This window comes from Paramormyrops kingsleyae, chromosome 1 (genome assembly GCF_048594095.1).
Source record: "Paramormyrops kingsleyae isolate MSU_618 chromosome 1, PKINGS_0.4, whole genome shotgun sequence".
NCBI classification, from domain to species: Eukaryota; Metazoa; Chordata; class Actinopteri; order Osteoglossiformes; family Mormyridae; genus Paramormyrops; species Paramormyrops kingsleyae.
In genome coordinates, this window is record NC_132797.1 from 2,355,471 (window position 1) to 2,378,803 (window position 23,333).

The 23,333-nt window shown below is 43.0% G+C and overlaps 1 protein-coding gene across 2 annotated transcripts in view; it reads right to left on the bottom strand.

Moving 5' to 3' along the window:
- Nucleotides 1-22,501, bottom strand: part of LOC111851226 (cGMP-inhibited 3',5'-cyclic phosphodiesterase 3A-like) — an 83,925-nt gene extending 61,424 nt beyond the window's left edge. Inside the window, exon 1 of one of the 2 annotated variants that reach the window (XM_072713922.1) lies at nt 20,823-22,501. In XM_072713922.1, coding sequence (XP_072570023.1) covers nt 20,823-21,734 — 912 coding nt within the window. In that variant the 5' untranslated portion in view covers nt 21,735-22,501. The remainder of the gene's footprint in view (nt 1-20,822) is intronic. The other variant, XM_023825934.2, reaches the window with a different exon arrangement.
- Nucleotides 22,502-23,333: the final 832 nt, after the last annotated feature.

Below are 23,333 nucleotides of genomic sequence, written 5' to 3' on the forward strand. Positions count from 1 at the left end.
TTCGTCCCTTCGTTGCCCGCTACTTGCTTCTCGCCTGCTAGCTCGCTCTCTGTTCGCTTTTGCTTTGTTTGATTGATCGTGTATGACTGTTTTGCCCTTGACTTCCGATTCTCGCCTCGCCCTTATTTGTACTTTCGCCTTGGTTTCTGATTGCTTGATTGGTTTTGGACTTTCGCCTGTGTTTCGACTTCGCCTCTCGGTTTTCCCTTTTGATACCTTTGCCTCGGCTTGGTGTTTCGTGTTTCACTAGGTGTGTAGGGAGTGTCTGCCTTTTTGTTTATTCGTTAACGTGGGGATTATTGTTTGTTTGGTCAGGGAGATAGATTTAGGCATTGTTGTGTCGTTTCACCATTTTCTTTGTGTTCACTTAGGTAGCTCAGCTTGGGTTACTCGGTAGATGTGCTTTTGTTTGTTTCTTTGGCCTTTGTCACTCCTGACGTTCGTTACACCTAGTGTTTGTATTGTGTTTGTGAAAAACTATAAAAAAAACTATAAAAAAAGACTCCCTCTGTGTCCCGTGTTCCCTTCTCCTAGCCCTAGTTGTCCTGTCCTCCCCAATCCCTCCTTCCCTTTCACTTTGTTGCGGTCCAACCCTAGACTGGATCGTAACAGTATGTTGGTGATGTCACGTGGAGTGGTGAGGGAGGTACAAGCCGGGCCTGGGACCCTCCTGTTGGGATACTCTGCGGTGTGTTTTGGTATGTTGGTGATGTCACGTGGCGTGGTGAGGGAGGTACAGGCCGGGCCCGGGACCCTCCTGTTGGGATACTCTGCGGTGTGTTTTGGTATGTTGGTGATGTCACGTGACAGTGTGACCTGGAAGGGGGTGATTGGGAGGAACGGCCTCCCTGATCTGAATCCGAGTGGTGTTCTGTTATTGGACTTCTGTGCAATGCATGGTTTGTCCATAATGAACACCATGTTCGAGCATAAGGGTGTCCATAAGTGAACATGGTACGAACATGCCCGGGGCTACAAGTCGATGATCGATTTCATAATCGTATCATCTGATCTGCAGCCTTCCGTCTTGGACACTCGGGTAAAGAGAGGGGCAGAGCTGTCAACTGATCACCACCTGGTGATGAGTTGGCTCAGGTGGCGGGGGAGGAAGCCGGTCAGACCAGGTAGGCCCAAGCGCATAGTGAGGGTCTGCTGGGAACGTCTGGCAGAGGCTCCTGTTCGCTGAAGCTTTAACTCATGCCTCCGGCAGAATTCCAACTGCATGCCAGGGGAGGTTGGGGACATTGAGTCTGAATGGACACTGTTCCGGACCTCCATTGTGGAAGCGGCCGTACGGAGCTGTGGCTGCAGGGTGGTCGGTGCCTGTCGTGGCGGTAACCCCCGTACCCCATGGTGGACACCAGAGGTGAGGGGGGCCGTGAAGCTGAAGAAGGAGGCTTACCGGGAATTATTAGCCTGGGGGTCTCCGGAGGCAGCTGACGGGTACCGGCGGGCCAGGCGGAACGCAGCTCGGGCAGTCGCAGAAGCAAAAACCCGGGCGTAGGAGGAGTTCAGTGAGGCCATGGAAAGTGACTTTCGGTCGGCCTCAAAAAGGTTCTGGCAAACCATCCGGAGTATCAGGAGGGGGAAGCAGCTCCTGGTTCCTACTATTTATAGTGGGTGGGGGGGGCTGTTGACCTCACCTGGGGACATCACCCGGAGGTGGAAGGAATACTTTGAGGACCTCCTCAACCCTGCCTCAGATACATCTACGCACACTGCCTTTGAGACATCTGAGGGCACAGAGCCCGAGGGTGCTTGGGGGGGCTTGCCCATCACTGGGGCTGAGGTGGCCAGGGTAGTTAAAGAGCTACGTGGTGGCTGGGGTGGTTAAAGAGCTACGTGGTGGCCGGGGTGGTTAAAGAGCTACGTGGTGGCCAGGCCCTGCTGAAGGCAGTTGCACAATAAATTCTGAGGTGAATAGAAACATCTTATCTTCTCAAGTTCAAGAAAATGCCTCCAAACTCATTGGACAAAGTTTCATCCTGCAACAATATAATGATCCCAAACATACTGTTAAGGCAACCCGGGAGTTTCTCAAAGCTAATAAATGGAAAATTCTTGAATGGTCAAACCAGTCATCTGATTTAAATTCAACTGAGCATGCCTTCCATATGCTGAAATAGAAATTTAAAGGGACAAGCCAGCGGCACAAACATGAGCTGAAGATGGCTGCAGTAGAGGCTTGGTAGAGCATCACCAGAGAAGATGCTCAACACCTGGTGAGGTCTATGAATCACAGACTTCAAGCGGTTGTTGCATGCAAGGGATATGCAAGTACTAAACATGACTGCTCTAATATACCTACCATTGCCCAAACATTATGGTGCACTGAAATCAGGGGGACTTTGTATAAAAAGTGGTGTAATTTCCACAAAGTGAAACCGAAATGTATGTAAATAACTTTATATTAAAGTCTGGAGTGTATACTTTAATCACATTGGAACTGTTTGATTTAAATTTTTGAACTGAGGAGCAAAGGGGTAAATCGAGGAAAATGTGTCTTTGTCTCAAACATTATGGAGGGCACTGTACGCATTTGCCCCAAAAGAACTTGTTGCTAATGCACTTCACCATAGTGAAAACCACAACTTATGATGTATATATAATTTTGAAAATCACTAAACACATTACCTTTTTATCAAAACCTTTTAAATGAACAAAAAAGAACTACACTCAGCTCATTACCAAACATGCTTCAATATCTAAACATATGGATGGCTCAATTTTATTCCCATAATTTTAGCTTTCCGAACACAGACGCAAAAGAAAGCTTGCTTTTGCACGCAACACCTTACAAGCACAATAAAGTTTGCGATAAAAGATGTGCCCTCCTGTGGTCTGGAAGCATAACATTATTGACATAATAATGCCCGGAGGAAGCCCCACGACGACATGGGGAGAACATACAAACTCCACCCAGGTCCCAGAGGTGTGAGGCAACAGTGCTAACCACTGCACCACCATGCCACCCCAAGAAACAATACAAAATTAATAAATCAAAATTATTTAACTCAGTATTGTATGTGATGCTCACTTTTTTAATCGGGGCAATTGCATCGTGAACTTTTATGCAAGTGCATTGATGTGAGTCAGTGAATCTTACCATTCCTAGTGTATAATATGGTCATAGTTCCTATATTGAAATACCCCAGTGGCTGTGTGCATCACATTTAGACTGTAAAGCACAGCATGTGCCCTTCCCCAACATCAGGTCTCAAACTGTGCTACTCATATAGAAAACAGAACAAGAGTGCTCTGCCAGATGTGAGACCACATTACTCACCATAGGTCATATACAGTGCGGGAGATATTATGGGATTACTTACTTACATCTATGTCAGAAGAGGTCCGAAACCCGCACCACTCTTCAAATCAGGTCATTTGTTACACACAACATACACAAACTGCATACATTTATTGACATACCTCACCCCACGCAATGGCCATTTGGATGCATATTTCTATACCACAGATCAAGAAAAGACAGTACTGAGCTTGCAAGTTTGATTACAAGTAACGAATTATGGAGCTTTTCCACTACCACCAAGAACTGAGCCATACCCAAACTGTACCGTGAACTGATGCTTTTCCATTGTAAGTTATCCGAGCCGTACCCACGCTGACATGGCCCTGCTTACTAGCAGGATCGAAAGCATGACCAAACCGAGCTGGTTGCATTACCAGCATCTGATTGGTCGAAATGCATGGGGATTCTAGTGTTCTGCACATGCATTATCTGAAGGAAAAAATGGCATATTCTGTATATTATTCATTATTAGAAGTATCACACATGTATTGATGCATTCCTGATAACTTGGAACTTGAATATCTCCAACCATCTACTTAAAGTATTACAACATCTGAACAGAATGGATTTCAAATACAAATCCATGCTGAAATTACCATTTTATTTAAATCAGGTCATTTAAATCACAATAAATACGCATTTCTTCAGTTTTACGTGGCTGTTGCTCTCCAAGCCTGGCAACGCCTTTACCAAGTTGACCGATTTGCAGTGGAAAACCGAAGCGAGCTGGAACCACGCTGTAACTAGTCTCTCTTCATGGTACAGCACGGGTATAGCTAGGTTCCTGTATGCCAGTGGAAAAATGACAATAGGTTTGGTCTATGCAGTTTTGTGTCCTGCAGTCCTAAGATCCCTCTTAGAGTGTTCCATGTTACACAAGATGGCGATTAAGCCAGAGCTTAAGCATTTCTCAGAACTTGATGAATATGAACCAATTATCCCATTGAAAATAAATACACATGTGTTTATAGACATGATTAATGAGCCAAAAAGTAAAAACATTAGATAAAGGTTGTGAAATGATGACTAACTTCCTAAAAGGCAAAAATAATACATATGTTGTTATGTTAATGGGCAACCAAGTTCATATATTATTCATACTAGAGCTATCACCATTATCTGATTAAACTCGATTACCAAAATGAATTGTGAAAAAATTTCCTTCTCGATTCCGCAGTAATATGACAGAAAGAAGTGGCGCGTGGCATATGAGTACGGTGGCCCCTAGAGACAAAACACAAACAAAAGAAAAAGCAGAAACAAAATGAAAATGCGCTGCAAGTGAAAAAAGACAAACAAAAGAAAAAGCTGAAACAGAAAGAAAATGCACAGCAAGTAGACGATCCCAAAGCGGAAGTGCTCCACCACGCTAGGGGGCGCGGTGAGCTCATGTGGCCCAGTCGCTACACGCGTGTTTATTCAGCATCGACACCCTTTCTGCTTTTTATATATTGTTTTTTTTTATTGTGAATAGTCAAGCTGAACATTTTTGTTGAACACCAGCCCCATCTTTCAGTCAAATAACGTAACCTTGAGACACCGTTTGATTTACTATCCGATCCCATGATTCATTGAGTCATACGGTCAGGCGCAAAAAAGACAGGAAAAAATTGTGAATCACAGAATCGATTTTAGAATCGATTCATTACAACGGACAGCTCGAAAGAATCAAATCAGTTAATTCAGTCGAACTTACCATCACTACTGTGTAGCGACTGGGCCACATGAGCTCACCGTGCCCCCTAGCTTGGTGGAGCACTTCCGCTTTGGGATCGTCTGTGCATTTTCTTTCTGTTTCTGCTTTTTCTTTTGTTTGTCTTTTTTCACTTGCAGCGCATTTTCTTTCTGTTTCTGCTTTTTCTTTTGTTTGTCTTTTTTCACTTGCAGCGCATTTTCATTTTGTTTCTGCTTTTTCTTTTGTTTGTCTTTTTTGAATTGCAGTGCATTTTCATTTTGTTTCTGCTTTTTCTTTTGTTTGTCTTTTTTCACTTGCAGCGCATTTTCATTTTGTTTCTGCTTTTTCTTTTGTTTGTCTTTTTTCACTTGCAGCGCATTTTCATTTTGTTTCTGCTTTTTCTTTTGTTTGTCTTTTTTGAATTGCAGTGCATTTTCATTTTGTTTCTGCTTTTTCTTTTGTTTGTCTTTTTTCACTTGCAGTGCATTTTCATTTTGTTTCTGCTTTTTCTTTTGTTTGTCTTTTTTCACTTGCAGCGGATTTTCATTTTGTTTCTGTTTTTTCTTTTGTTTGTCTTTTTTGAATTGCAGTGCATTTTCATTTTGTTTCTGCTTTTTCTTTTGTTTGTCTTTTTTCACTTGCAGCGCATTTTCATTTTGTTTCTGCTTTTTCTTTTGTTTGTCTTTTTTGAATTGCAGTGCATTTTCATTTTGTTTCTGCTTTTTCTTTTGTTTGTCTTTTGTCTCTAGGGGCCACCGTATATGAGGGTCCAAATAATTTCATTCAGGTTAAAAGTTAATGAAATTACAGTTGTCTGTTAAGTACTGCAAAGCATAACTTAAATATCACCAAAGAACGACTGCAATGCAAGTATATCTTAAACGAAGATATTCGGGAAAATAAATAATGCAAGGTTATAACCATAGATATGTGCCAGTTAGCCTCCCGGAGTAGCCTAGCCTGTCTGTGTCACCACGTTGAATTAAATTATTTTGCTTAATTTATTTTCTACGATTCCTGTATGTCAAAATAATCGCTACTAAAACAAAGGTCAGCCCCGTCGCTTAGCCGTATCATGTTACATAATAGAAGGTTCCTAACTTTGGTTAATTGACTGGCGTGAGATTTTCAATTCGAGACAAGTCTGCACATGTATGTTACAATTTTATTACCTTGTGAATATTCTGCACGGTTTGCAAACTAAAAATACTTTAAATGTAGCTCATTTTAGGTTTATAATGGAAAAATATAGATTTGCAGTGAGACTTCTTGCGTGAGAGTCTTAAAGCGGATGCGTGAGATTTGCCAACCCTGTAAGGCATAATGCGTGGGCAGAGTTCACGCAAAAGGAGCGGCGGTAAGCTTTATACTTCTTTTATTTATTTATTTTTACATATACTAGATCATTTTCAAAATGAACCATTATTAAAATAAAATAAAGCTTACTAATTAAGTTGCGTTTCCAGTCACTGAGTATTTAAAAAAAAAAAAAAACAGTTTTAGCAGAAATTATTGAAGCTTCAAGCCAGGTTAGCCAGCAGACCATCGAGGTCCTTGAGATGTGACAGTTGCATGTGCATGAAATGCCACGGTGATATTAACATCACACATTGTGCAAGCCTGTCAGGGCGGCATAATGGTGCGCTGGGTCGCCGTGTTGCCTCACACCGCCAGTTTGTGTGCGGCGTGTGGGGTTTGCATGATCACCCTGCGTGGCGGCTTTTCTGCGGATCCTCCGGTTTCCGTCCACTGTCCAAAAACATGCAACTTAAATGAACTAGTGTGCTTAAACTGACCATATGTGTCACCCAGTGTGCATCCTGCAATGGTTGGTTGCCTCGCGCTAATTATATATGTATAATAAATAAACGATTATTTGAAGAAATGTCAGATTACGCGATTGTTCATATAATCGATAGTAACAGCCCTGGTTCATACACTACAATCCAATACACGGGCCATGGATACAAACTGCAGTACTGTACATGTAACATAAATTATGAGCTTTAACAGATCTGCAGCTGAAAATATGAAAGCCACATGAGTACTGGCAGCGTTCAGAGGCAGCCTGCAGATATGTGACATAGTACAGTCTTATTTTTCCACTCTGCCATCCAAAACCTACTTAAAATTTCAAGTCCTTCGGTTAGTCCTAAACCGTAGTGCTCAGCCTCGCTTCCAACAAGAGATGAAATAATGAAAGTAAGCATGAACCCTAATGCTGACATTAAGTTTCAATGTTATATCAAATCAACAACACAAACGCAAAGAAGCAGGCATTCTGGGAAGAAAAGAAAAGCAAAAGTTTTCCCAGAATGCTTTATGGCGTGTTTTCATCCGATGTTTGTGTACCTCCAGCAACCCTTTTTCATAGCAGATATGGCAAAATTCAATAATGGCAAACAAAAAGTGATCCTAATAGAGCTTAGTGGATGGCCATGTGTCTCTGTGGGGGTGGAGACATTAATCCATGGATTTCCATTGCGTGAGAGACAAGCCCTTGCGACAGTAATGAGAGGGCAGAACATGGGGTCTGGATGGGTCTCTGCTGCACCTTGCAGCCCCCCCCCCCCCCCGACATTAAGTGGACACAAAGAGCTCGATAATGAAATGATGGCGAGACAGCGAGGTGGGGGAGGGTGTTTCAGGGGGCAGCGCGGCGGCCTGGGTGGCACGTGTGTCCGAGACCGCTGACGCGGGGCTCTTTCCTAGCTGCCCGCGAAAGGCTCCCGCATCTGATCGCCACATGCATCTGCAGCAGCTCTCCCTCGCAGACACAGACGCGCGCAGAAGCCCTGCAGCACCCTCCTTAATGGCCTGCACAGACGTCACATTCCTGGAACCGTCCCCCGTCTGACTCCCAGATCAACACTAAAGGGGCCATTTATTTCCCAGTGTGCTTTCACCTCCGCTAGCTAACGTTAAAGGCCGAGGAGAATGAGAAGAGGGAGGGAAGGAGGAAGAACTAGAGACAGCAAACCCGAAAAACGTTACGAAAAAGTCAAACTAAACAAAAGCACGAACTGCTTACAAGTTCAGATGTTTCAAGTTCGGATCCCTGTCAGATTGGTAAACCGAGTGCGGGTTACCTTGCATGGGGTGTCTGAGGGTTGGGGGCGGAATGGATTATTTGTTTTAAAGCTGGATCCAGTATGTCAGAATTTGTGTTGGCCCGGTGTGTACACCTTCAAGAAGCATAGCCAATAACCTTTTCGCTGACTCCCTACGTGCTGCGTCCATGAGCTAAAAGCCAAGGCACAACCGGAGAAAGCTGGGCTACCTCACCGGCGGGCTATAGCGCAGTTTGCTGGAGTTTTCGGTACTTCTCTTCTGACAGAAGGGATAAACACGAGGGCTATAAAGCTAAACAATCTAGTGGGACTTTGTTGCGCTTGTTCTCCAACGTGAAGCCGTCGGTTACACTAAATGAAGTAGATTACTGGAAGCGGCAGCTCCTCTGCCGGTCGCGTCGCGCACGTTAGCCAGCTGACGTCCGCGAGGCCCAGCTTTCGAAACAAACGTTGGAAAGCCGTCTCGAGCGCATGAGGTTGGCGGGCGACGCCCAGCTCCGTGCAGCGCTCTGCAAAAGTAGCGGGGAAGCCCTTGCCATAACAAAAAACAATAAAACAGTATTTCTCAATTAACAACGTGTACAGCAAGCTCCGCTTCCCCCGTCTGCATAATAGTTACACGTGTCCGCATAACTGTAATAAAGATTCAGAATCTGCTCAACAGGAAATGACCAGATCCCACAGTGAAAAGAGAGATCTCTTATTTCTGTTCCTGGTTTAGTCACTTTGCACATTTCATAACATGTAAGTTATTGTGATTGTGCTTTACGCCTTCTTCATCAGGAAAAGATACTTTAGTTTGTCTGTACGCCAGGCTTTTAAGCATTACCATGAACATTTTGTGTTCCACTAACAAAACATTGCCTACTTTTATGACACCAAGACATGTGAGTTTAATCAGGACTTAAGAGTGCGAAACTGCGGAGAAGTCAGCCTTTGTCCTCGGCAGTCACCCCACCGCCCATTTTACAGAGATCGAAGTGACGATCTGCCGTCACAAGCATGATGTGGTAGCCGGAGGCGCCCTGTTCTACGACACACCTGGACGTAAAACATCCTCCGCGGTACGTTTGTACTGGATCATGAGTTAAAGCGCATTCAAATAGCGAACTACTTATTTGAAATCCCTCCCACGTTCGGATCAACCGTAACAAGGAAGCAGCTTGACATTTGATAAACGTTTCCAATATGAGCACAAGATGAATGAAATTTTAAATAATTTATAAACAGCAAAAGGAACACAAATAAACCGTTTCAGTTCTTATTATACAAACGTCTAATTTAAAACTAACTTCATATCTGATTTATCGTTATTATATATTAAAACCTGGCTTGAAGTTTTCCACGTGACACAATAGTTACAAACAGAGGCATGTTAACATGGTCAGAGGTCTCTTGACTAGATAAGTCCGTGCATTGAAGCACAATGACTTGAAATCCATTAAACTCCTGAGGGCCAGGAGCTGCTTAAATCACATGACCCAAGATTCCTAGATTAATAAAATCCAGATGCATAGGGGATCCAGATGACCTCAGAACGCCTGGTCATGTTTTAGATTTGAACACTTTAAGCGCCCATTGGGTCATCTGACAAACAGCAGTAGGGGGAATCTGTTCCATATAAACCCGGCTGGCGTCCCAGTGCTTTTGGAGTATCTCAGACACGTGGGATGCCAGGTCACTGCACACCAGTGGTGTGAAAAGCTGGAAAGAGAGGTGAACCAGAATGGGGGTGGCAGTATTTCCTCAGTGAAGGAAAACCACTCAACTAAATGCTGAAGCTGCAAAAAAATAAAAGCCCAAAGGAAAATGAAGAAAAAAAAAAACAAAAAAGGGCTTGTTCATTGAAGCCTTTAAAAGCCATTCTCCCTGAGCTCAGTGAGGACGACCCCTAGATGAGAATACAAACACATGGGGGGGGGGGGGGGGGGGGGCACGGGTTTTACCACCGGGTGGAGAATAGTGTTTCAGAGACCATCAAAGTCCTGCTTAAAAAAGCGAACTAAAGAACTGCTCAGAAGATGTATCCCGAAACAGTTGCTTCCATTACAGGAAGACAATTAATTTCAAATCCTCTGCCTTATTGTTTTAAAGGGGATAGTTTATACATCTTTACCACTATGCGTCACAGGATCACCTGAGAGACCCAACCAAAAGCCATTCTAACTTTGCATACAACTAAACACCTCAGGCTTAGACCTCTTTGTGATTAATGATTTCAAACCATGTTGATTTCATCCTTGTGGTCTCCTCTCGGGATGAAGAGAAAATACCGTTCTGTATTTTTATATCTTCTCTCATAAACACCACTCACTGATGTTGAAGTTGTAGGGATCCCTTTGCCCAATGGTGTGTGTGATCTGAGGTATACACCATAGGTGCAAACAGGCAGCCTGGTGCACAGGAACATCTTAAACCTTCACTTCAGGCCACGGCACTTTTCCTTAGGTTTAATATTTCTGAACACATTAATTATTTTCTGATTGTCAAGCAAAACTGCTTTTCAAAGGTCTCTAAAGAGAGTTACATATTTATCATTGATTACAATATCCTTCTTGCTCTGTCTCATTACGATACATACAGACACACACTTCTGTCAGCTTGGAAAATGGACTGGACAAATTAATAAGGTTTTTTGGTCAGCTACAATGGGTTATACTGAGTTTGCTTGGTCTAAACTAGGGCTGCACTATCTATCGATTTCAAATCGAAATCACGATTTGAAACAACGCGATTAGCAAGTCGGAAAAATCGCGATTTAGGATATACGTTATACAGCACGTCGGACCCAGGGTTTAAAACTGCTGTGAGAATAGTTTTACAAATTCATGCCGTGCTCCCTGTGTGACAGTCATTCTCACCAATCACAAGAGCCGTGCTTCTCACGTGCCAGTCATGCTCACCAATCAGAAGTGGCCCAAGAAGGCGTATAGGCCCACAAACAGCAAACACGTGAAACCCAAGGAAAATGTTACATTCGCGGTGCAGAAAAATACTGATTCCGCTACTGAGCTATAAATAAATTGCCTTCCTATTTCATGGTCCGAGATTGTTTCAGAAAGGTCCTATCATCAATAGAACCGGCAAGCTCCTTTTGAACACCAGCTGCAATATACTTCAGCGTATCATACATTTGTTTTTTTTTGTTAATAGGCAATAGCATTAGTATACCGCTAACCCATCAAAACAACGAGACAGTCAGTAATTCTCACAGCAGCGGAGTCGTAAAACCTACAATACAGTCGTGTTTATGTCATATGTTTTTGTGCTTATTAAATTTAAGTGTTTCCAAAGATTAATCCCACAACAGTAATAAAATAAAAGTCTTGCTTTAACATAAATACTAAAAGAATAGATCGCTTTAATCGCTATTACCATTGGGTATGGGCACACGGTCTTTTTAGAAAACATACAAAAAGAGACGCATATAATGTTTAATCATTCGGTTTGTCTTTGTCCGAGCAACAAACACATTCACATCTTTAAATTCTCATCCTTGCATTAGAATATAGACCAGTTAATACTGATGGTATCTCATGCTGCGTCATATATTTTAAAATTACTACACACTGAATATTGAACTGAAGCTTGACATAAAAAAATAAATCGCAAATCAAATCGTAATCGCAATTTTTGTCAGAAAAATCGCGATTCGATATTTTCCCCAAATCGTGCAGCCCTAGCCTAAACAGTGAGTTTTTTTTCCAAATTTTTGTTAGATTATTCTTTTCCTCCCAACCAAATTACATAAAGTCACTCTCCATCTGCAAGGTGCTGCATGTGCATCCCTCCCAAACACTGGCAGCTATCGAAGAGTCACCTGCTCTCTCTAATCAAGCTTATGCTGTCATTCACAGCAAATGAACAACTCAGAGGTTTGTTTCAGCAGCTGGGCTTTTCTCCCAAGTTGGGGGGCGGCTCTTTTCTGCAGGCTTGTATCAGAACCAGGGCGTCAAAGCTAGCTCCCAGAAGCACTGTTAAAAGCTGACGATTCATCAGCAGCTGCAGGCATCAACCAGACAAATATCACTGAACATTAGGCTGAATTATTGAAATGAGAGACCCGGCATGTCTGCAAAATCAAAAATGTATAATGCGATGCAGTAAACAAAAATGAATAAACAAGCCAGTTCTCTAGCAATTAATGATGCACCGGCTCTGGCACAGCGAGTTTCTCTGAAAGGTCAATCAATCTGGCTATTGAGTGCTTCTGTGTTCAAAATGCCCTCAGTACACATTCTCAGTCAGATTGCAAATGCTGGGAACTGCTGAAAACCGCCAAATGCACCTGAACTTACAACAACCCATTTCTCTGTTTCTTACCTGAGCTTTGATCAAGGGACAGTTTGAAGCCACAATAGTTCCCAGGCTTCCTTTGTTGTTTTGTGCTTAGTAACCTGCAGAACTATATCTGTGTGCTCACAATCAAAACTCAATAACAAGTAATTCTATTAAGAAGCTTTTAGTCAATATTCCACATGCTGGTATAGAGACTAAAATGACTTCATACCGTGAACTGACAAAATTCCCATGAATAACTGCTGACAAACTAGAAAGTAAATAATTACTGATCCCAGAATGTAAAAATGTTCTCACAGATTCTGGAGCACAAAGTGCTAACAGGTTCTGCAATGCAAAGACGTGTTTGATGATTCTTTTTGTGGATTATTCCAAAAGTGATAGAATCCAATTTTTTTATCCCAGCTCTCAGACATCATCACAAGCTGAGATAAAAAAAAAACACAGAAAGTCTTATTCTCTTTCTAAAGCCCATCCCCGTTCCTCCGTGTGTCATTATGTCAGTGACACCCATGTCCCACCAATGGACCCACGAGACAACCCAAGGATTCATGAAGCTGTACCCTGAGCATGGCTGGTATTCACTGTACCTTTTAGACACGATCCGTACTAAGGCAAACAGCCCACTTCTCAAACAATTAACCAAACACAAAAACCCAGTGAGCGTCTGGCTCAGAGTCCAAACAGCTTCATGCAATTAGCTGAATTATGCATTTAGCCCACATGCATTTAAGCTGAATTACACAACCAAAGAACATAATGATTGTCAAAAACACTACCAGCTGCATGTTATACAATTGCCTGAGCAATTATCTGATATGCAAATACCCATAGCCTAAACCCATGAATGCCTTTAAGACATGAATTGCACAGTGCACTGTTCAAGGAACATGTTAAGCAGTTCAGGTTAACTACCTTAGGAGTAACAGCTGGGCACTTCCTGGACCTTGAACCTTATCATTTTGGTCAGACGTCTTGTTCTTTAATCACTAAGCTACCTACTGCCTTTTTTGCATATAGATATGTAAATATTTATGTTTCAGCAGATATGTAAGTAAATAATACAGTGGTGCCTCGGTTCTTGAACTCACTAGAACTCGAATTTCTTGAAAATCGAACAAACCAGTTTGACCTAGAACTCGATCTGAATATCAGAAGTCGAACCATAAACGCTTACCTAATATAAATTGTACGCACCAGGAAATGTCATACTACAATGCAATTCTTACTTGAATGCCTTCTTCACAGACTGGATGATTAACCAAATAAAGCAGCACAACATTACAGTAACTAACAATAATAAACCACTAACTTACATGTACTATTAGAGCATTTATGTAATTTATTTAAACTTTATTTTACCAGGTAAATTAACTGAAAACCAGTTATCACTGCTTTACGTGATATTCGGGAGAAATAGCAGATTACGCATCTGAACTGCCTGGGATACAAACGTCATGCGTGTAACTAAACTCTTCAGCCAATAAGGGCAAAGGTGTGTCGTCACGGAGGCGGTTCCAGTTTGTGCAGCCGGGTGAGAGGTCGCAATGTATCTAACCGTAATGCATTGCGTCAGGATCAGAATGCGTTGCTTTAAGCCAGCGCTGTAAGCAAGTCGAACGCACCCAATGACCGGACTGGGGAAACAAACTGAAACGAGGATTTAATACAGAGGACTAATGACAACAACCAGAAACAGCTGATCACATTGGGATTCCACACGAGGTTAACCAGGGGGCGTGGCACACAGAAGGAGCGGACGATCAGGGCAGGACAGGGGTAATTTTGGGATAAGATCTTTACCGTTTTGGAAGCCATTAAGAAAAAAATGCTCTTCTTGTTTTATCCTGTTCATTTTGTGTTTAAATGCTAAAAAAAAAAAAAAAAAAAAAAACATTTAGGTGTAATTTTGGGGGGCCGGGAACCAATGAATTGGTTTTCCATTATTTCCATTATTTCTTATGGGAAAAATTCGATCAGAACTCAAACTTTTTAGGATTCGATCCGGAGTCCGGAACGGATTAAGTTCGAGAACCAAGGTACCACTGTATAGTTTAAGATATAGTATCAACCAGCATAGTGTACTGTAAGTGCAACTGAAACAAGAATGAACACTAAACGCCAAAAAAATGTATGACGTAGATGGTTGGTGTGACCAAAAGTCTTCACTAAGGCATCATTCCCACATTGCCTTGGATGAAAATCTTCAGATTATCAAGAAAATTTCAGGACCGGAGGAACTTATCCTAGACCCGATGCTAATTGATGTTGCTGGCATTTGGAAGTTGCCCTTAAGAAAACAAGGTTTGTCAGGGTCATTGTAGGCCCACCACCATACACAGTGGGGACTATGACCTCACAAGCCACCCTGTCTATCGTAGTGGGAAGGAGGCACAGCGGTCCGACACAGCAGCTCACACTCTGCTGCCAATCTAACCGTCTTGATTGGATAATGCTGATGAGATCAACTGTGACAAGGTGCCTTTCGGGACAACCCCCATTTCCGCTGACAAGTCATGTGCAGCCTTGTCCCCTCAGCCTGCTGTGACCTCTCACAATTACAGAGGCAGGAGTAGTCTTTCTAGAAGGGAAAAGAAAAAAAATTGACAATGTAGAATGCATTCCTCACTATTCGCAGGCATAAATCAACAAGCTGCTAAAATAGATTCAAACAGCATTTGCACACTTTAGGTGAAGCATGTGATTTAATGGAGGAATGAGTTTGATGAGGCTGACCAGGAGGCTTTTAAGGGTGGGGGGTTGATTTTCTAAAGAGGTTCAGCTCCTTGACCTTCAGGAATTCGGAGCATGAACTGAGAAAGCTCTGCCCTATGGGAAACATGCTCACAGTCAATATCAAATGAGTCGACACATGACAAGGGTAGCTAGTTTTCTGGAGGGGGAGCCACAGTGGAAAAAGCAGACCTGAATGAAAGAACCTTCAACCACTCATTCAGACACTGCGGACACAAGGATCCATCTTCGCCCGACTTGACTAAACAGTCTCTGGAGCTGAATAATGAACACTTCATCGATCTGTCTACTGTACTGCCCCCGGAGTCGCCTTCCACTTCAGAGAACATCGGCCATCCACAGTGGCGCTACAGTACCACAGCCATTATGTGTCACATGGAACGATGAGGAAGCCATAAATGTATGTCATATAAACACATCGAGGATGTGTATGGAGGAGGACTGAAACAGAAGCAGAGCTCAGCCATTTCGGCAGGGGGTTCAAGACAGGAAATAATCTCATGCACGCTTCCTAGTCAGCAGGGTCAGGCAGCTGCCACGTTCACTGAGGAAAGAGAATTTGGAACGGGATGCGGTGAAAAGTTCTTTTAAAAAAATCAGAGATTCAGGCCCGAGGCCGTTTTGGCCCCCTCCTCCACGGAGCCCTCAGTTGTACAAGACGGACCATTGATTAAGTGCCGCGCACCTGTTGACACAGGAGGACGGCCTCTCTCTGGATGCGGAGTGATGTTTGGAGAGGGTCAGGGGGTCTGGCTTTCAAACCAGTGAGGTTTGGCACATGGGCCGCAGTGGCACTTCCAAACCAGTCAGAACCAAAACAAAAGCAGCTATGCGTCGGCTGCGCGACGGAGAGAACTTTAACAGTCAATACTCCACACACTGGGGTATGGTTTTAATAGAAGAACCCGACGGTGTCTAATTCCCTAGAAGTACGTTCTTGGGGAAGAACGGCCACACGGCTCACTCTGCAGTTAGAATCCACCAGGACTTCCACAAGGAACATGCCGTGACTGGCGTTGTATCAACAGGAAGGGGAGTGTCCAAGTCATCCAGGGAGTCTTGGATAAATCCTGCGCACCAACGTCAGAACTAGATGCTGGGCACCTGCCAAGCACTGACTGCCCACAGTGAGAGATGCGTCAGTCCTTCCACTTATGTTGCCCTCCCGTGCCGGCATGTGACCCACAGAGTGACGGACGGTTATGGGCTGTCTGCCTGCAAAGCATTTTGGGAACAGACACGACAGACAGCCCTGGCCTAGGAGAAAACCAAAGACGAATAAACTTGTCCAAAAATAACCATGCTAATGGGCTTTTCTAAACCACCTCTCCCACGTTAGCACAGAAGTCATGGTTATGGTGAAAGTCTGGCTTTACGAGGACTCTAATTAGCTAATTAAAAGGGAAATGTGGCCACACGCAGTGAAACCTACTTCTGTGTGACAGCAAAACTCTGGCTCCAGTTGCGGAAAACCTAGGACTGCTGCACTTCCAGGAATTTTCTCTGGAGTCCGGCTTACGTCAGGCAAAGGGCACTGCTCAGAATCCGTTCACCTTCAAAAACCAAAGCCCCGGTCTGTTCCCCTCTCTGTAGGGATACGGAAGGCTGTGAGTCATAATTACAAAATTCAACCAGGTGAATGTGAAAGACGCCAAGACACAGACAGCCAGCGTTATAGATGCTTGACGGGTCTAGTGCTGCTACCATTTTAACGTCTAGCGCATGTTGTTAAATCTGAATAGGGAAGAAATTCCTAGATCACACAGCAACCCCCATCACACTGGTGTGACAGGAGAACACACCGGATTCAGGCAAATGGTTTTTACTGGAGTTGAATTGGACTGGAGACCAGTTTCAATCATGCCACTGTTCTGCTGTAAAACTCTGAGTCAGGATTCCCATCTCCAGGAACAGTGGCAGCAGAACGGGGCCGGGATTTTGCCGACGGGCAAGGCAGACCCAGGGGGTGGAGGGAGCCTTGCCGCATTGCATGATGGGTGTCGAGAGTGCGATGGTAAAATGGTCTGAAAAGCTTCCCAAGGCAAACTCCTGAGCTGCACATCAGACTCCCAGACAGGCATGCTGGGTTAATCTAAGTGTGCCTTAACCACTTGGAGCAACTCTGCAGGGCACGTGGACTCCATGTAGTTCCCTGTGGCAGCTGTGGGAAGTGCAGGCATTCCAATATCGAAGGGACAACCCGCAACACGCTTCCAAAACACACTGTCTTTACCACCAGTCAGTGGACAGGGCCCCTGCTATTGTTTCTCTGCCCAATGAGCCAAACCTCAAGTGACCTACTTTCTCCACGCAAAAAGCACGTAGCTGGAAGAGAAAGTAAGACCCTATCACAGGCACCTAAGAAACATGCATGGCTGTTCACACAATTGACTGAGAAATATTTTTAGTGACTTAGTCTAAAACCACAATGAAGAATATATTGAATTTGAGATACAGAGAAAGAAAGAAAACAGCTACCATTAAATATATTTAAACAAAAATGTTCATGTTTATTTTAATAATTTCTACTTGGATATCTTGGATGTCCAAATATCTTGGATAGCTACAGTAAATGAAAAATACAAACTTTATCTGATACCCAGGATAATATTTGTGTGGTAACTTGTTATTGTTTCGAATTACTTTGTGGTCAAAATTGGAGTATTACGCTACTTCATTCACATACCTGACTATTAAGTGCTAACCAAACAGTTAACTTGTACAAAATACGATGGCAAAAACAGTGCTGACCTTTACATTTCTTTAAAAAAGGTGACCATTGCAGATTGGATCAGATAAGATCATGAGGTGTAATAAAGACATGAAAAATGTGCGCATTCAGTGACGATTGCAGTTGCTCCTTGAGAAGATCTGAGATTGTTCTATATACATTTTTTGGAACAAAACCTTCCATCCTTGCAAATTCCAGTAGAGAATCCAGAACAAAGTCACAGTGACTCTGGAGCTATTCCAGTTAAATCATCAATTATTATTATTATACACGGGACACAAGGCGGCAGAAACCAGTTGTACTCACACTCTCACATACTTGGGACAATTTAAAGTACAAAATTCATGTTTCTACATGTGGGAATAAACTAGAGAACCCAGAGGAAAAGACACGCAGCAAACATACAGCACACATACGGGTTACTGACAGCTGTGCAAAGTCATCCAAATACAGTATGTAATCAGTACAGAATAACTATACTGACTAACTTTGAATGAGCTCAGTAAATGGCCCACTGCAGTGATGCTGGTGTCATAAAGCAATAATGACCTTTTAATGACAATGAAACATCATCAGCCAGGGAGCCAGTGGCTACTGGCAGGGTCCTCTGCACCATGAACAGGGCCCCCTCCACCCCAGTGAGCTTCAAATACTGTACAGTGTGTGTGCTCTGATTGTCTTCACTGTAACTGAGCAGAGTGAGTGACACGTGTAGATGGCACAATAGAAGCTAAGAAAGGGTCAGGATTAACCAATCACAAACCTCCTTGGTGCAGCCTTTTGAAAAGTTGGGGTGACCCTAGGGGGCTTGCGATTGCAAAGCAGTAACAGGAGTTTGCTTTAAAACATTTTTAAAATTTGATCCGAGGAACTTAGCAGCACTCAGACGTCCACCTCTGCTGATGGCGTGGACACCGTGGAACATTCTCCGATCCTGCACTACAGCACACCAGCAAATGCCATCATATTAAAGAATACATCAGCTGGACCTAAACTATCATCTCTGTTTGACTTTGCCATATTCACCACGTCCCCCATATTCATCCACAATATTCCACCTGCAGTGGAGCTGGTCACTGCAGTAATACATTAGTTTAACTTAGAAGGAACAAGGTTACGACCAGATGCTGTTCCAGCTGTACTGCTTGTAGTTTCACACACTTGTCACTAGAGGGCTTGTATTAAAGGCAAATCCGTAAACAACTCAGGGTATAAGTCATATATTTTATAGTTAATTTGTTGTTATTATTAGTATTAGTATTATTAATAGCAATATTATTGTTGTTGTTGTTAATTGCTGTTGCTGCTACTCGCCCTACCATTATTGTTTTCTTATTAAATTGTCAAAATGTAAACATTCATTTTATTCAGGCCTATATGTATAAAAATATAAAAGGAAATTAACATTGTGCCACCACGTGCAGCAAAAAAAGGTTATTGCCTTTCGCTGTTGCATCGCATTATGCTAAACGTGTGCAACTACAAATAAAACTTAAGATAGAAAATACAGAATTATACAAAGGCTACTTATAAAAAAAAACATACATACACACATACATACATACACACACACAAAAGTTGTGATAGTGTGTGTGTATATATTTATATATATGCGCGCGCGTGTGTGTGTGATTTTTTTCTTCAGTTATGCACAGGTGCACAGATGTCAAAAGCCTATTTCACCAGTTATTGTCTTCAAATCAATTTAATTATAAGTAAGATGCTGATGTTCTTTATGTCGTCTTACACGTAAGCCTCCTTACTCATCCTTGTCCAGGCAAAAAAAAATCCCACACCAATACCTGTTTTCCATGTAAGTTTTCACTGTCGCAATTTATTTGATAAAGAGCCACTTAACAGAAAATTATAGGTATAATCAGTCATACCTAATACCAGTAATATATACGTATTGGTTAGACTCATGACCACTATGATGAGTTTGCTTGTCGTTTTTGAGATTATTCTTTCTGAAAGTACTAGTAACGTCCAACACCGATAATTAAACAAATGTTACTTGCTGCCATAAACCCCAAAATATATGCTGTTATTTAATATTTAGGTTGCACAAGTGAAAGGGTCCAGTTTTCAGTATAAATTATTTAAAAAATCAAAATGTAGTTTAGTTGACAGAATATTTAAATATCTACAACTGTGCTACAAATAAATAACAAATTCCAAATGAATACATGTTATTACACTGTTATGCTTAGGAGGAAATCTTAAAAGGCAGTTCTTGAAATTTGTATATAACGCGAAACCTGCCCACCAGACATTGAAAGTGATGCCCTTTGTAAATATAAATCCTAAAGACAACTGGATTCTTAATTTCTAGTTTCAATAACGACTGTTCCACTTAAAGCCATGGCCTCTGATAATCTACCTTATTTTGACTTCATTAGCTATGTGGTTTCTCATACGTGCTTTTCGTTTCTACCCGGGAGGGCCATTAAACTGCATGAAATGAAATGCAAAGCCCCAGCGGCACCAAAGTACCATATTTGTATATGACCAAACATTCATATTACATTACAGAAAGCTTTCACTCAGCGTGCAAATTGCACAACGGCGCTGGCATATTTTACACGTATATCGGGGTAAATGCAATCACTAATAAACTCCGGACTAACTATATTAAGCTCTTACCAAAGAGACACGTGAATAAACATATGTGAGGATTTTTCTTAAATATCAGCAATAATAATAATAATAATAATAATAATAATAATAATAATAATAATACACGTCTGCCAAAATAAACCTACCTCCAACACTACATGTAAAGAATGCAAATGTCAATTACGCCACATAATTTGCCTCTGCATTGAAAGAGAACCGACCCGCACTTTGTTCGGCTCTGCATTCTGACACACTCCCAAATCCAGAAGCCCGTCGACCGTAAAGCCAAAATACCGCCTCGGCAAAGCCTGCACACTTACTTATACGATATTCGGCAGAGAGGGGGTACAAAACACTCCTTCTTACCTGGTCCCTCTGAAGGCATGGCAGCGATGTCCTCCTGTGCGACTTGCTGTTGGACGGTCTCTCTGCCATGTCTGAGGATATTACGGAGCTGGACCTCCTTCGCCTTTTAAATGCGGGGGTATCTTCCGCCGCTACGGTCATGGAGGTACAGCCCTCCTTGCGGATACCTTCGGTCGGCAGGAGGCTTTGAGCATGCCTCGCCAGCAGGATGCCCAGCACCCCGACCAGGTACGCCAAGTACGGTCTCCAGCTGGCCTGAACTTTATTCAGGGAGATCAGGGAGACTGTCCTGACCACGCTGATGAGGACGACGACGGAAAGTCCTCGCTGGAGTCTCAGCACCATGAATGACCCGCTTGCCAAGCAGGCGAGCAGCACCGCGATCGCCGTGAAGTAGAGCAGCCGGTCATCCGTCCCGTCAACGAGACACTGCGCCGCTGCTTCGCCCAGATGGTAAACGGTCAGCAGAAAGACAGAAGTTTTTATGAGGACTCCGCAGCGGATCAGATACAAGCCGACCCAGAAGAAGGCACACAGGAAGGTGGAGACGGGGGAAAGCAAATGCCACCAAGTCAGCAGCAGCTCCCCGGCGCAGTTTGACACGGAATGAGCAGAAGAGCCAGACTGTCTGCTCTCACTGCTGCCGCTCAGCTCGGCTTCCCAGTCAACGCGTTTTACCACCAGTCCCAGGAAAACGGAGAGAGACACCACGCACACCGCCGAGGACAATCTGTTGGGACTCCATATCTTAGCGAGCAGGAGTCTGGGCCACGAGCCGCTCTGGGCGTCCTGAGAAAGGAGGATGACACATGTTTTTACGCAGCCATTGCAGTCTGTAAGCTTTGGATTCCTCTTTGCTTCAGTGATTGTCGTTACGTCGCTGCTGCTGTCAGAATGATCGTGAGCCATCATTCAAATGCTTAATACTGTAAGTGCGCCTAATAAAGGTCTTTACTCTGCCCTACCACCTAAGTGTAATATACAGCACGCACGTCAGGGCGCTAAGATGGGTTGGATCTAAAAGGAAAAATAAGCCCAACTTTAAAAACATTATTAATAAACACAATATACGTGTTAAAGTTCTACAAACGAAGCAAGGCTCCAGAGTTCGGCATTTTAACTAACATTCATTAGGACACATTGCCCCTAATCTACTCCAAAGCAGCGTCCAGCACGCTGCAAAAACAGCGTTTTATAGATCCAGGCCATCAGTCTTCCCGCATCACCGGCTCGCTGTCGCTTCGCGCTGTCCTCCTTCGCTGCTCTATCTTTCTGCTCCTCTTTCATGAATTATTGCGTCTCGCTTTCAGTTTTCCATGCTCATGCGAGCTTTGCTCTCGGCGATCTGCGAGCGCCATTCCCCATCACACGCAACACTGCCGGAGCGTACTCCACTCATGTTTTTGGGATTTTTCGCTGACCTTTAACGACGTGGTAAAAAGCCCGAGGTCCACCTGGGCTACCAAGCTAAAATAAATCAAACTTAGCTGTGAAGTGCTGGATGGTGCTGGTGCAGGTTGAAGCGAGATTTTGGTACGTTTACCATCCGCCCTGAAAATGCCAATGCAGAAGTTTTGCAGGAGTGTAGTTTATGCAGGATCCTCCAGCGGGGTCAATGTGTTGGGAGAAGGAACTATGCAAAGCAGCAGCAACGCGACGGAAACCATTCACTAACCCGTACGACAGGCGGTGTCAGATGATCCAACGTTTATTTGCACAAAGGGGCACTTGAATGGATAATACAAGGGATAATATACGCTCAAATCCACATTAATCTCCTTCCAGTTTATCGAAACTGAATCTAATTATTAATATTAGACTACTGTGAAATAATAAGAATTTTAATAAGTCTCTTTGTCTGACCTGTATTCCACCCCATTCAGGTAAATACTTGAGCGCAAATTAAATTATTCTCGAGAATCGCCGCTTTATTGAAAAAACCCACTTATCATTTGTGTAGTTGAATTGAAGGACTTCTTCATTCACCTTCCATATTTGCATATTTTCTTTTTTGCTGTTGAAATTTATTACGTATTTTCAGTCCTGACGAGATCGATTAAAAAGATCCCAACATTATATTTTAATATAGGACCTAGCTAAAGGCTAAAGGCATGGTTTCATAGATAAAGACATGAGTCTTTTTTGCATTTTTTTGCATTATTTCTACCCGCAATGGCCAGCATGGGATTTATCATTTTAATATACTAGGAATTCCTAGAAACATAATAAAATATCTGTGAAGTGCCATATCAAATATGCGATCGGTTCTGTGTTGGGAAACAAGTGACGAGTAATCAGCTCACGAGTAATCAGATCAATACTGTTTTTTTATTTTATTCTCCGGGTAGTGAAATGTTTAAAGTCTTAAACTGATAAACCTCACTTTGAGACAGCTAGCTGGTACAGGGACTCAAAAACATCACCAGTCACGGTGTGGTTGTTCTTGTTCTTCGCGTGTAGCGGGGGGTCTGAGGAAAAACCAGGCATTTCCCTGATAATAATATAGATGCT